General features: G+C 35.6%; 2 protein-coding genes across 6 annotated transcripts in view; both read left to right on the top strand.

Annotated features, from left to right (window-relative positions):
* Nucleotides 1-2,072, top strand: part of LOC107675096 (dnaJ homolog subfamily C member 5-like) — a 15,269-nt gene extending 13,197 nt beyond the window's left edge. For 2 of the 4 annotated variants that reach the window (XM_016469314.1, XM_016469312.1), the window contains one exon: nucleotides 220-296. Coding sequence is in view for 1 of the 4 variants with exons in the window: in XM_016469311.1 (XP_016324797.1) it covers nucleotides 220-320 (101 nt within the window). In the remaining 3 variants the exon portion in view is untranslated. Of the gene's footprint in view, nucleotides 1-219 lie in introns of all 4 variants that reach the window. The other 2 variants (XM_016469311.1, XM_016469313.1) reach the window with 2 other exon arrangements.
* A 3,495-nt stretch (nucleotides 2,073-5,567) lies between these two features.
* The window catches only part of LOC107675051 (tripartite motif-containing protein 54-like), a 15,338-nt gene continuing 7,793 nt past the window's right edge, over nucleotides 5,568-13,112 (top strand). For both annotated transcript variants that reach the window (XM_016469242.1, XM_016469241.1), the window contains exons 1-4: nucleotides 5,568-5,850; nucleotides 7,454-7,620; nucleotides 10,013-10,187; nucleotides 12,399-12,494. In XM_016469242.1, coding sequence (XP_016324728.1) covers nucleotides 5,683-5,850; nucleotides 7,454-7,620; nucleotides 10,013-10,187; nucleotides 12,399-12,494 — 606 coding nt within the window. In that variant the 5' untranslated portion in view covers nucleotides 5,568-5,682. The remainder of the gene's footprint in view (nucleotides 5,851-7,453; nucleotides 7,621-10,012; nucleotides 10,188-12,398; nucleotides 12,495-13,112) is intronic.

Here is a 13,112-nt window from a genome sequence, read left to right as displayed (position 1 = left end):
ATATATATATATATATATATACTATAATTATATATTTTATTATTATAATTAAATAATATGATGATATCTGTATTTTATATTGGCTACTCTGATCTTGACATTGTCCAAAACTCTTATTGGTTGACCCTTGCTTTCTAGTTTTGCTAAAGCAAAAGCATTCTAATTCTGTCCTTTATTATTTTATTGTTTATTTTTCTGTCCTTTTATTATTTTTTGTAGGCTCAAATGTCCCTATTTTGATCCAGCCCAGTTCCACCGTCAACACCTCAGAGTCCACACATTTCGCTGCCAGCCAGTCCACATACAACACCCAGAAATGAGCTACCTGCCTGGTCCTGGTCCCAGTCATTACTGAGGGGGTCCTGCTGATGGACTCTAAGGCCCCTAATGTAGTGTGCTGACCGCAGGGCACCATGGCACCAGGACTAAACTGTGCCACTGCGCCATACCCTGACTCTGACCCACTGGAATCGAGTGGCAGTTTGCCAAAAGACAAGGAAGCCTCTGCCAGTCTCACTTCATCTGTGTCTCCACTGGTGTGTATGTCTGTCTGTTCGTATATAACTACCCGTTCATTTCAAAATAATATAGCTATGAGACTGGTGCCACTGGGCAGTGCTCCAGGTGGTAAGTGGGTTTTACTTTTGGGGTGTTTCTTTTTGGTTCTGGCTATTTATTTCAATTTTTACTTTTTTTTTAATTTTTTTTTTATATATGTTAGAAGCATGGACATGAGTGGAATGTTCATGTGAGTGCATGCAAAGCAATAACAGCATGCCACTACTATACAGCATAGGAACATGTGCAAAAACCCCTCCCACTTATCTTCATCCAAATGCGGAGCCACAACATGGCACCTTTTTTTTAGTTTGCTTCTTTAGATGGCAGTGTTTTCCATTCTCAAGTTTGCAGTCATCTGTTACATTTGCATTATATTGCATTTCGTTTAAGATCGAGATGGTCAATCGTACGCAAATGACAAGACAGCTGCGTAACAACTTTTTCTGACCAAAGTTAAGGCAGACACCTCAAATGTCAGCTGATGTGCCATGCTTGGTATTCCAAGCCATGTGCAATGGTCGTACATTTCCCTAAAATCAGAACACTTGAATATGCTGGTGAAAGTTGTTTTTTTTGTATGCACTTTTTTCCCCACTTACCTTCATAGGAGGCTTCTAATGCAAATCTAATGGCTTCAACCCTTACAACTACTAAACTGCGAAAGCGAGAATATCTGTAAATGTGAAGTTTTAATTTGTTTAAAGGGGCTGAAATGGGATCAACCCTATTTTTGGTGAACGCTATGCCAAATCATCGAGCAAACCTATGCTTGCTTTGTGCTCTTAGGACATATGATGACAAAACGAAAATATTTTTAATGATCTTATTTATTTTTAATATATCAGAATTGAGATTAATGTGTATGACATGTTCTGAGTGAAACGATGCACTGTGTAAACTTGATTTCAAAACTTGGATCTGCAAGCCTCATGATTTTAGCAATAAGGAAATGCCCGTCATGTTAAATGTGAAGGACTCAACAATAGTCAGCCAGTTACTGTTAAAAACACTACATTAGAGTCAGTACATTAGATGCCAAATGTTTTCCCTGTAAATTGTTGTTCCGAATGCAATAGTATATACTTGGATTGTACACCATTTTGTTTCTATGTGCAAATAGAAATGTATGTAATAATTTCAAGTAGTGTATGGTCATCTGTCTGTTCTGGTTGTCATTTTGGGTGGCATTTTCTTATAGCCAAGAATGTATATTGCTTTCAGAAAATAAACTTGCCAAAAGAAAGAGATAAAGGCAGACATTCATTAGAAAGCATTGGGATATAATCTGCCATGCTAACTGGATCACTTGATTTCAATGCACAAGGCACATTTCTGCAGTCAACAACTTACTTTTTTGGGGTTCAAATGATAATTATGATTTTAAAGAATTTGAGAGGTTTTTGGCCTCTTCACTAGTGTACATATTAAGTTTTATGATGCTGTGTGTAATAACCTGTTTGATGAAGGGGAAAAGCCAAGTCTGAATCTGGTCTGAATTTACCAACGGCCAAGAACCACAGCACTACATCGCTATTTTCCTCCTGTTTTTATTCAACATGGTTCGTAATGCATCACATATTTCATTGTCTGTTTATATTATTGAATCTGACTTAATTAAATAAATGGGGATTTGTAAAATTTTGCATTTGAGTGATTCTTATTGTGATTGTTACTTCTATTGAATGAAGGTTGCATTAATGTACATTACTTGCTTGTACATGTTACATTAATTACATGTATGCCCATGTTGTCATCATTTTCAAGTTTTCATTTTTTAATTAGTACTATTTGTCTATGTTCGGAAATGAATGGTAGCTCAGGCCTATTATCGTTAACATCACACTGCAGCTTCATGTGCTAAAGTTGTAACCATAAGCTTGTAATCAGCTTAGCGTACAACTCTATACACTCATTAACAGCCCTGTTAACATGCTTAATAGGAAGTGCACAGTCAGATTTAACAAAGGTGATGGTCATGTTGAAAGGTTTGGTTCCAGTGTGTGATGACCGCTGCAGTCCAATTGCTTTGCCAAGAGTGGGTCAGAAATTATTTGCCAAATTTCCTGGATGTTTGGGGAAGGTCTGGTTGTTCAAGCAATAAAGTATAAGAGCCCATGCTAATTTGTGAATAGAGTCAGCATGCAACTGCATTATCAAAGGCTTTATTCACAATACAGCATGACCTGGAGTGCGCTTCTTTTTTTTTTTTTTTTGTTTACACCTATTAAAATAAACAGTTTTATGTAATTTCAAACCTTTATGAATTTCTTTCTTCTGTGGAACACAAAAGAAGAAAATTTGAAGAATGTTTGTAACCTAAAAGCAAAAAATCTGCATCCAGGACCAGAACTGTCACGTTTTATAATAATTTATGAAATAAAAACTTGGACAGTCAACAGTAATAATGAAAATTGGAAGGAAAAAAAAAGCTTTTCTAAGAATTCACCAACTGATTTTGATGTCTCACTTTCTATGAAGCCCATATTTATAATACATTATAAGAGTATTCTTAAGGCATTATAATTAAAACACTTATAATATGTTATATCATCTTATGAATATTCATAAGAGCAGTTTTAATGTTTTATAATATTTACTTATTTGTGGTTATAGTTTTTAAGAGTATGATGATTCTCATAGTTATAATGTATTATAAGTCTCCATTCTTGCCATCTTTCTTATGCTACTTTACTTAAAGCCATCAAAGACCACTTATAAGTATAGTAATAATATTTTTTTCTCAAACAGCCTTAAGATCAGATATCATATCAGATGAATGTTGTAATAAGACATATTTGCTTTGAACTATTTTTAATGTAATATCAGTTTGATTATTTTGACGGTTCCCCAACAGACAAACTGACTATAAGTAACTTTGCAAGTACGTCAACATTCTACCAACCCTAACCTTAACCTAAGCCTACTAATACTCTAATGAGAGTTAGTTGACATGTAGTTGCAAAGTTGCTTATAGACTAGGGGGACCATGAAAATAAAATGTTACCTAACATATAAACATTGCATTTTTTTTTTCAGTTGAAATTATTAACTAGCTCACATCAAAATTAATATTAGCCTCACAGGGAACACTCAAATAACACTCCACACCTAACCACTTACAAGATGTAGTAAGATACTGTGCAGATCTTAAATAAACAATGTCAAAATATATAGTCCATTATAAATGTAAAAATAGATTTTATATGGTGTTCATTGTGTGTTATAAATAATCATAATCTTAAAACTTATAACCACAAATGCGTAAGCATTATAATGTATTATAATTGTTGTTATGATTATTTATAAGATGATATAACATATTATAAGGTCTTTTATAATGCATTATGCATTCATTATAATGCCTTAAGAATACCCTTATAATGTGTCATAAATATGGGCTTCATAGAAAGTGTTACCAAAGTGTTAAATTGAATGAAACATTTGTATTATGCATAATGCATTGCATGATTGTCAACCTCCAAAATGTATTTTCCGCTACTGACAGGAAGCTTTCTGTGTGCGCGCTCCCAGCGGAACACTGACAACAAGCATAGCAACCTTTTGTCTTTTGTCGCGCGCCTAAACGGTCATTGTATTTGCATCAGTATGTGATTCTACCTTTAGTCTTTTATTTAATCTGTGTTGATATGTTTTAATCGATTTTTCGGTTTGTACAAAGATGTCTGCTGTTAGTAACATTAATGCCATAAATCAGAACAGTACAATGAGAAATATTCAGATGTAAAAAAAGAAAAAACAGAAAAAGATAAACAGCATTAATGAAAGTGACAGAGGATATAACAAAAAAGGGCCTCGCTTTATACAATAGCATACCTTCTTACAATATTATGAGTTCTAATAGCCTTTGTACATGTTAATATCATTTATAAAATAAGAGAAGTTTTGTTTGGAGCCTGATGATATGAAACTTTTCCATTAAAATTAACAATTGTATGAAATATGCTTTATCTGTCTCAAATCCACAATCATTGAAGGTCTCAATAATCAAGCCGTTTTGATTTTCTGAGCAATATGACATGATATTGTACAAGCCCCGCCCACGACCAATTTCCCGCTCACTGCTTTCTAATACAAGGCAGGTTTTGCTAAAAAAAAAAGTCAAGGATGGATCATTACCCACTGTGATCCAGCTGTATCTCCAGAAGAAGTAAGTCTCACACTTTATATTTTTTATGATTATTTGCAAATCGCACACTTTTTATGATCTGACAGACAGAGTACACGCTCGCGAGTTGATTCATTATAACAGGGGTGTCAAACTCAATTCCTGGAGGGCCGGAGCCCTGCAGAGTTTAGATTCAACCCTAATTATACACACCTGATCCAACTAATCAAGCCCTTCAGGCTTATTTGTAAACTACATGGTATTTGTGTTCGAGCAAAACTCTGCAGGGCTCCGGCCCGCCAGGAATCGAGTTTGACACCCCTTCATTATAACAAACAAAGCATAGACACGATGTAAATAAGAGATTCATTGTGTGACAGAAATATGACAAAATGGGACAACCCATTCACAACAGGTGAACTCTTTTGAAAAAAAAAATGCACTAACAAAATGAGAGAAAAAAAAAGTTTCTTATATGGAATATGTAAACATTTGGTTTGCAGGTATCCATGTCATTTTCATGTCATCCAATGACAACTCAGGGTGTGTGTTCAATATACTTAGATTTTGTTTTAAGTGTCTTATGTTATCGGCGTCAGCTCTGGCTCATGGGCTGGCTGTTTAGTTAGCTTTTGAGCCGCACACACCAGCTGCCCTGTCTCCTCCTGCCAGCCCATCCCACTTTCTGCTCAAGTTACCAGTGATAACACGGCACAGAGGAATCTGTCCTCCTACCCCTCTCACTTGGCCTTGGGCCCCTGTAATAGAGCACTAAGCGGGGACTTTTAGTGATGTCAGGGGGTGTGCAGTTTGGACAGTAACCCAAGCCAGTACAAACACAGCCCAAATATATCTACAGCCACTCTGCGGTTGGGGATTGAGTGGGCATCTGGATGAAGATTGGCGCTAGAGTAAAGACCAAAGAATAACAGAAGGAAAGAAAGTTTAGGATCTTTGTTTTATAGACTTGAAAGGTGTCCAAAAACCAGTCTGGGATGAACTTCACTTTGGGCTTCAAACCAGCGATGGGAGACTCAAGTTCAGTGGAGAACTTAGAGAAGCAGCTCATTTGCCCCATCTGTCTGGAGATATTCACCAAGCCTGTGGTCATTTTACCCTGCCATCATAATCTCTGCAGGAAGTGTGCCAATGATGTTTACCAGGTATTGGTTCATATATAGTGTGGTAGTGTCCTATTTTTCATGTTGAACTATCATTCTCTCTGAAGCATCCAGAAACTTCATTAACATAAGAGCTGTTCAGTTTGTAGTCCTAAAACCTGGAAGATAATCAACATTTTCAAGCCATCTATTCCCTTTGGAATTCTTAATGGGTTTTTGGAATAGCGGATTTGTATTTATGAGTAAAATAAGTTCTGTGGTTAAATTAACTTGAAGAGAATTTCACATTTTGTTCTACACCATATATTACCTCATATTAGCCTGAATGCAAGTTGCTTACAACAAATACAGCTACCATAACAACCTACAGCTACCGTAAGGATGTGAGTGTAAGTTCTTATGAATTGGGCAATTGTAGTCCTCATGTACACACTTATTAGCATCTGGTTTTTAAAATGATTAAGACTGAATCACAGCCATGATGATATTGAGAACAGCATGATTACAAGATAATAATAATATAACCTACATTTTAGACAAAATATTGGCAGTTAGGCTGTCTATTTTCTCTCTGCTAAGTAAATACTTCCAAACAAAATTAAAGCAAAATCAACCGTCTATCCAAGCAACAGTGGTGTTTCAAATAAACAAATCACTTGAGTGAATGATTCAACAATGACTCATTAAAGACTTGTGTCTTTCCTGAATTAATCTGTGCTTTTGAGCGAATCTTTTGAGTGAATGATTCATGATTCACTCAGTTGTTGGCGCCACATGCCATATCGATGTAATCTGCAGAAAGGGCCACTTAAAATGCCCACCGCTTGTCTGGAATGGGCAATCGCAGACAAGACCAGTGATTTTTTTCAACAAGCGGAGTGATACAAACAGCAAAATGTGTCCGGTGGCATGAAACGCCACACATCCAATCAAATCCGAGGACCTAACTGGAACTAATGTTGTATGACGCTACTATGGAACAGAGGTTGATAATAGTTGGTGTGAGCTGTGTTGTAAATTTGGGCTTTTTTTTGCGCTTAATAAACTTACTGAAGCTATTTTTAGAAGCTATACTGTATTCTTCAACCTAATTTACTTTAAAAGACCTTTAATGAGTTGAATTTTGAATTGTGAGAATTAAACAAGACCTCAGAAGCCCACAGCAACTGTTTAATAGAGATGAATGATCCATTTAGCCTTTCTTATTTGTGCCAAATCTTTTTTACCTTACTCCTCTGAGGTATTAGTCTAGTCATCTCATCCTCAGAAAGAGGTTCAGCTTTCAGTGGAGCCATTAGTATTCCCTCTGAGTGGAGTGGGAGCCTTTGGGCCAGACTTTAACATGATTGAGTGCTGCTATCCATCCATAATAATTCTCATCGTTTACTTTTAACAGTTACCCAAAGATAACTGACAGACAAATTACATTTTGCTGGGCAAAGGTATCCATACATTCACCTATTAATTGGCCACAAGTATTGCCTTTTACAGCAGGTCTGCTCTTTTCTTAAGTCCTACTTTCTTTATTACATAAAAATGCAGGTGGATGAAACAGTCTTAGGAGATTTTTTTTCTGTGAAATGCTATACAGTAAATAATGTTGATTAATTAATATTTATTCAACATTTATCCTTCATTGGATCAGGCCTCCAACCCTCTTTGGCAAAACCGGGGCACTGTGTCTACAGGGGGACGTTTCCGCTGCCCATCTTGTCGGCATGAGGTTTTATTGGACCGGCACGGTGTATATGGCCTTCAGAGGAACCTGCTAGTGGAGAATATCATTGATATCTACAAATCTGAGTCTACCAGGTCAGTTTCAAGTTTGATGCATCTCAAAAGCACTCTTTTTTTGTTTTTGTCCGGACCTGTTCCACACACCAAGAACACACATTTCTGTTCTGGAAGCACTGATATGAACGAAAGCTATTTGTTGTACATACTTCAAAGCAGTCTTCTCTGTATAGAGATCCAGCAACGCCCCAAGCGGTGTAGCAAAAATACACTGTATGCCAACAGATTTTAATTGTGTTTCAAAAGTCTTGTGACACACCAATACCCGACACTTGTTCTGTTTCATCAATGAGGCTTAAACCCTGTGTAGTGACACAAATATGTGATTTACCTGCTTGTGGGAGATTTTCTGCCACGTCACGTAAATGCAACAGAGACATGGGACCTGAGGCTCTGGTGACTGCTCCAATCCATTGCCAAAATACTAAATATAACTAGGACGCTTTATCCCTGTGGCAATAAACAATGTCTCATGAGAACTCCTGTGAAAAATATGCATAATTGGGTATAATAAGATAGATAGACTTTGAGGTCTTTTGTAACAAACGCTCAGGTGCTTATCATGAATACGAAATGTAACATGGTTATTAGTGTCTTTGACAAAAAGCAGGTCACCTGAATGTAAAGGTTGTTTCAAAGACACAAAAGATCAAGTGTGTGTATCATAAACTGGATTTTATAAGAAAAATGTAAAAATTATTGAAATGAAAAGTGATTGTATTTCCTTTCTTAATAATACACCTTCCACTGTACGTTATTTTAAAGAAAAATAGTTTGTCTTTGCTATCTTTCATCTAAATAAGTTAAACAACCCTTTCTTTCTTGCTTTTTTTGCTTTCTGTTTCTGATTTCAGTCAGGTTTTGTCTTGTTTTAAGTATAAATCTAATCAAATTTTGTGAGGATTTATGTGTTTAAAAAAATACTCATGGGGTAAGAAGAACTAAGTCTTATGCTATTTTAAGTACATTTTTGTTTTATAATTATGATCAATTAAAAACAAGGCAAAAAATCTAATTTTACAAATATTGTAAACTGGCTCCATTCTAGTATGAAATTTCCACTTTTTTTGTGTTCTGCCAATTAATTCCTATCGTTCATTCATTCATTTATTATCATTTCACTCGGAAATACATCACACTATGGAAGTAAAATGTCTTATTTTTATTCGTTTTCTTAGGTATTTCAAGTATATTTCGAGAATGTCTCAATTCAATTTTCAGACATAATCTTATTAAAATATATAATAGTTTGAGATTTTATGTTTTTAGATCATTTACAAAATGACAACTATAAAGGCAAAAAGTATAAATAGATTTGTAACATATTTATGATCTCTCTTTCCACCCTAATATCATTTTATATAACTGTCATATCAGCAGATATCCACTGGATGGCAGTCTTTCATAAACAGAGACTGTTTTGAGCAGGCCTGCTGCCAACACACTGCACATACAAAGCATCTCTTTCCACTTGACAAGACAGATCAAGACAGATGCTTGTTGAAAAGGTCTGTGTGAGTAATGTGCTCATTTTAGGACAGACTATCATATTAGTTGCATCAATCACTTTTAAATGCAGCACCTGCTGTAAATGCCTTTAAAGTCAAAATTTCACATCAGCTCCCATTATAGTGATTCACCTCAAGGGAAGTGATATTGTACCTCTTCTGTCACAAAGAAAGAATGCTTGTTGTATGTAGTTTATCATTACATACACATTTAGATGGGTATAACAATCAATGTCATTCGTTATTCCGAATTGAATTGAGACCGTCTTTTAATATTTGAATTTGAATTGATGTAGCAAACAGGATGCAGAATTCTAATTCAAATTTTAATTGAGTTAATAAAAAATATAGTAGTTTTATAAGAGATCCCTTATTTTTATAAAGTCAAAAGATATTTTGTGGTGCTGTATGCAAAAAAATATAAAATGTTTAAAATTGTTTTATGGTATTGAGCTTTTCACATTTTTAGGGAAATATACTGTATCAGTCAAGAAAAAAATATTTCCTTTTGTTTGTACTGTATATTTGAAAGTCAGTTTCTGTACAGACACATACCTTAAAGTCATAGCTATAAAAAAGGTATCGTTAGAAGCTGTTATTGCCCAGAACAAAAAAAGACGATTAGGTTTTCACATTTTGTGACAACATGCTCCAATAGCATGTTAGTGGTGTCATTAAATATATAGAAATTATAATATAATTATATTAATGTATATTTATTTATATATTTTTTTATATAATGTATTTATATATTATGTTTTTATGATTGTTGTTGAACTTCTTGTCAGAGCCTTGCAAAAGGGCACAGTTATGATAGCTCAAATTTGCAACTTCTTATTTACCAATGCAAATCTTTAACCTTTATGTCATGCCATACAATCTTTTCTGTTTTGACTCTACAGACCACTCCTGCCCAAAACAGAACAACAGCAGCTGATGTGTGACCAGCATGAGGAGGAGAAGATCAACATCTACTGCCTCACCTGTGAGACACCAACATGCTCTATGTGCAAAGTGTTCGGGGCTCACAAGGACTGTGATGTGGCCCCGCTGCCAGACATCTACAAGAGACAGAAGGTAGAGAATTTGTATTTGACTTCATCAACTTGACAATCGTTTTTTTCAATTTTGTTTTACTTTGTTTGTTTGGTGTAAATGACCTCGCAAGGGGCTTGATCTCACCTAACTTCTCTAGCATCAACACCCACCCACATGGGAACACACATACACAGACCATCAGTGGCCATGGCTCCTGCCTCAACCAACAGACCGTCTTTTTCAGATTTTTTTCTACCTCTAATTTGTCTAACAAAACAAGTTTGTTTTACATTTCAGAAGCGATTAGTCATGTACATTTTTCAAAGTCAAGTTTAAAGGAATAGTTCATCCAGAAATGAAAATTTACTCAACCTCAGGCCATCCAGTATGTAGATGAGTTTGTTTCTTCATCGGAACAGATTTGGAGCAAATCAGCATTGTTACTTGCTCACCAGAGGATCCTCTGCAGTGAATGGGTGCCGTCAGAATGAGAGTCCAGATAGCTGACAAAAACATCACAATAATGTGCAAGTAATCCACATGAATCCAGTCCATCAAAGAACTTGTGAAGCTGCGTGTTTGTAAGAAACAAATCCATCATTAAGATATTGCTCTCCATAATGTTGCTTTCTATAGTGAAAAACTAATCTCATCTGTATCAGGAGAGAAATATACAAGTGTGAAAACAGTCTTAAAAACAGTTCTGAACAAATATATCAGTGTTTTTTGATGTGAGAGGACAGTAGGGGATGAACTTTTTCAGTGGAGGAAGTGTTATTATGGATTATGGACCGGTATTTTGACCAGAGGCGATGGTTAAAAGTTTCATACAGACATGCAGCTTTTTGTTTTATAAAACTGATGGACTGGAGTGGTGTGGATTACTTGTGGATTATTGTGATGTTTTTATCAGCTGTTTGAACTCTCATTCTGACGGCACCCATTCACTGTAGAGGATCCACTGGTGAGCAAGTGATGTAATGTTACATTTCTCCAGCCCCGTTATGATGAAGAAACAAAATCATTTACATCTCGGATAGCCTAAAGTTGAGTACATTTTTAGCTAATTTTCATTTTGGGTGAACTATTCCTTTAAATGAGCCCTCCCCCCTTTCTATGAAATCCAATCCAATCACTTTTTAAACTACAGTATTAATAACACAATAACAAACCACACAATTTAAGGTGTCATTCATGTCAGTAGCACAAATGATCCAGGGCGAAATCACGCACTGAAGTTTACAACAGGTTAGAAGTTTTGTTCACATCACTAACCCTAAGTATAAGCAATTGCAATGAGCTTTAGCAAGCACCAATAATTACACGTTACAGAACAGACAATACGCTTAAAAAGATACTTATGTTTAAGAAAAGATTGTTTTAAACGAAACAAACAGGACAAATGTGTTTTATGACGCACAAAAAAAAAACATGCAGCATCACAGCAATTTTCTCACTTTCCGATGCATTCTTGACCTACATGGTATTGAGGTCTTGACCTACTGCACCTCTTGTGGTATGGCTAGTAATGAAGGTCTTCGTACCAGGGTGCAACTGGCCCTGAGAAATGAGTCACTACTCCCTGTTGTGTTTGAGTCATAGCAGCTTCTTCTGGTCTTTGTTTTTTTTGTCTCTCATTTTTGTCCTCTGTAAGTGCCTGTTCTCAGCTCTCTCGCTCCCTTCAGCAGCTACCAGATGAACAATGACTAAACCTAGCAGCCTTTCCCAATAGAAAACCATGTGCATGGTGGACACCATATGTTGATCTGTTATTTGCAGTGTTCCTATGCTGAAGGTCAGTTCTCGTTGTAGGAAATAGGTTCTTCTTATTGTATATATACTTCTGTGGCTCTTGGTTTTGAGGTACTGTAACTGAATGATGTAACGCACCAGGGTCGTTGGGTGGTTGATGCCCAACCAGGCTCCAAAAGAGCCATAATTTCTGCCAGGTGGCTATGATGACATTTTCTCTTTTAGTCATGGCCCACTATAAACAGTGAATCACTCATTTCAAATGCAAATCCGCAAAGTTTGATCAGTCATGACTGGTAACATTCTTACAATCTCGGCCTTTAGTTCACATGCTGTTCTCTTATTTGTAAGTGTGGTTCTCACAAGTTGCATAGCCAAATCTGACATGGCTTTCTTGTGAAAGATGACACGTTGATCGCATTGGTCATGTGTTTTCTTTCTTTTATTTTTGATGAGGTCCTGTCACAATTGGATATATTCTTCTCTGTTTTGTCTCAGACAGAGCTAAGTGATGCCATAGCCATCTTAGTGGCCGGAAATGACGGAACACAGGCCCTGATCTCACAGATGGAGGATATTTGTAGGACTGTCAAGGTGAGAAAGAAATGGTACTGTAAACCACAACAATTATGATATTGTGTGAAAGGATTGGGTGATATGTTGAATATTCATAATATATTCATTATGATTTAATTATTGCATTTAACATTTTGAATCTTCTTGGCTGCTGTGGTTGTGAAGTTAAAATGATGGATCCTCTGATTCACCATTTTTAGCCATTTCAGACCAAATACATAGACTAAATCAAAATATATAAAAATTTAGATCAAATATAGTCCAGAGTCGAGTCGAGTCAAGTCAAGCATTATTTTTAGAGCACGTTTTACACAACTGTAGTTGATCCAAAGTGCTTTATAGTATAAAATAGAATCAGAAAAAGAGAAAGTATACAAGTATCAAATCAATCAAAGTAAATATTCATACAATATATTAATCTAAAACACAACTAGATAAGTTTGGGTTCAGTAATATATATATATATATATATATATATTTTTATAAAGAAAGCAAGGATGCATTAAACTGATCAAAAGTGATAGTAAAGACATCTATAATGTTACAAAAGACTTATATTTGAAATAAATGCTACTCTTTTGAACTTTATATTCATTCTTTCTATTTTTTTTGTATTTGAAAAAATATATCTGTTTG

This window comes from Sinocyclocheilus anshuiensis, unplaced genomic scaffold (genome assembly GCF_001515605.1).
Source record: "Sinocyclocheilus anshuiensis isolate Anshui unplaced genomic scaffold, SAMN03320099.WGS_v1.1 scaffold776, whole genome shotgun sequence".
In the NCBI taxonomy this organism is placed as follows: domain Eukaryota; kingdom Metazoa; phylum Chordata; class Actinopteri; order Cypriniformes; family Cyprinidae; genus Sinocyclocheilus; species Sinocyclocheilus anshuiensis.
Note: the sequence above shows the minus strand (reverse complement) of the source record. Positions and strands in the feature narration are given on the sequence as shown.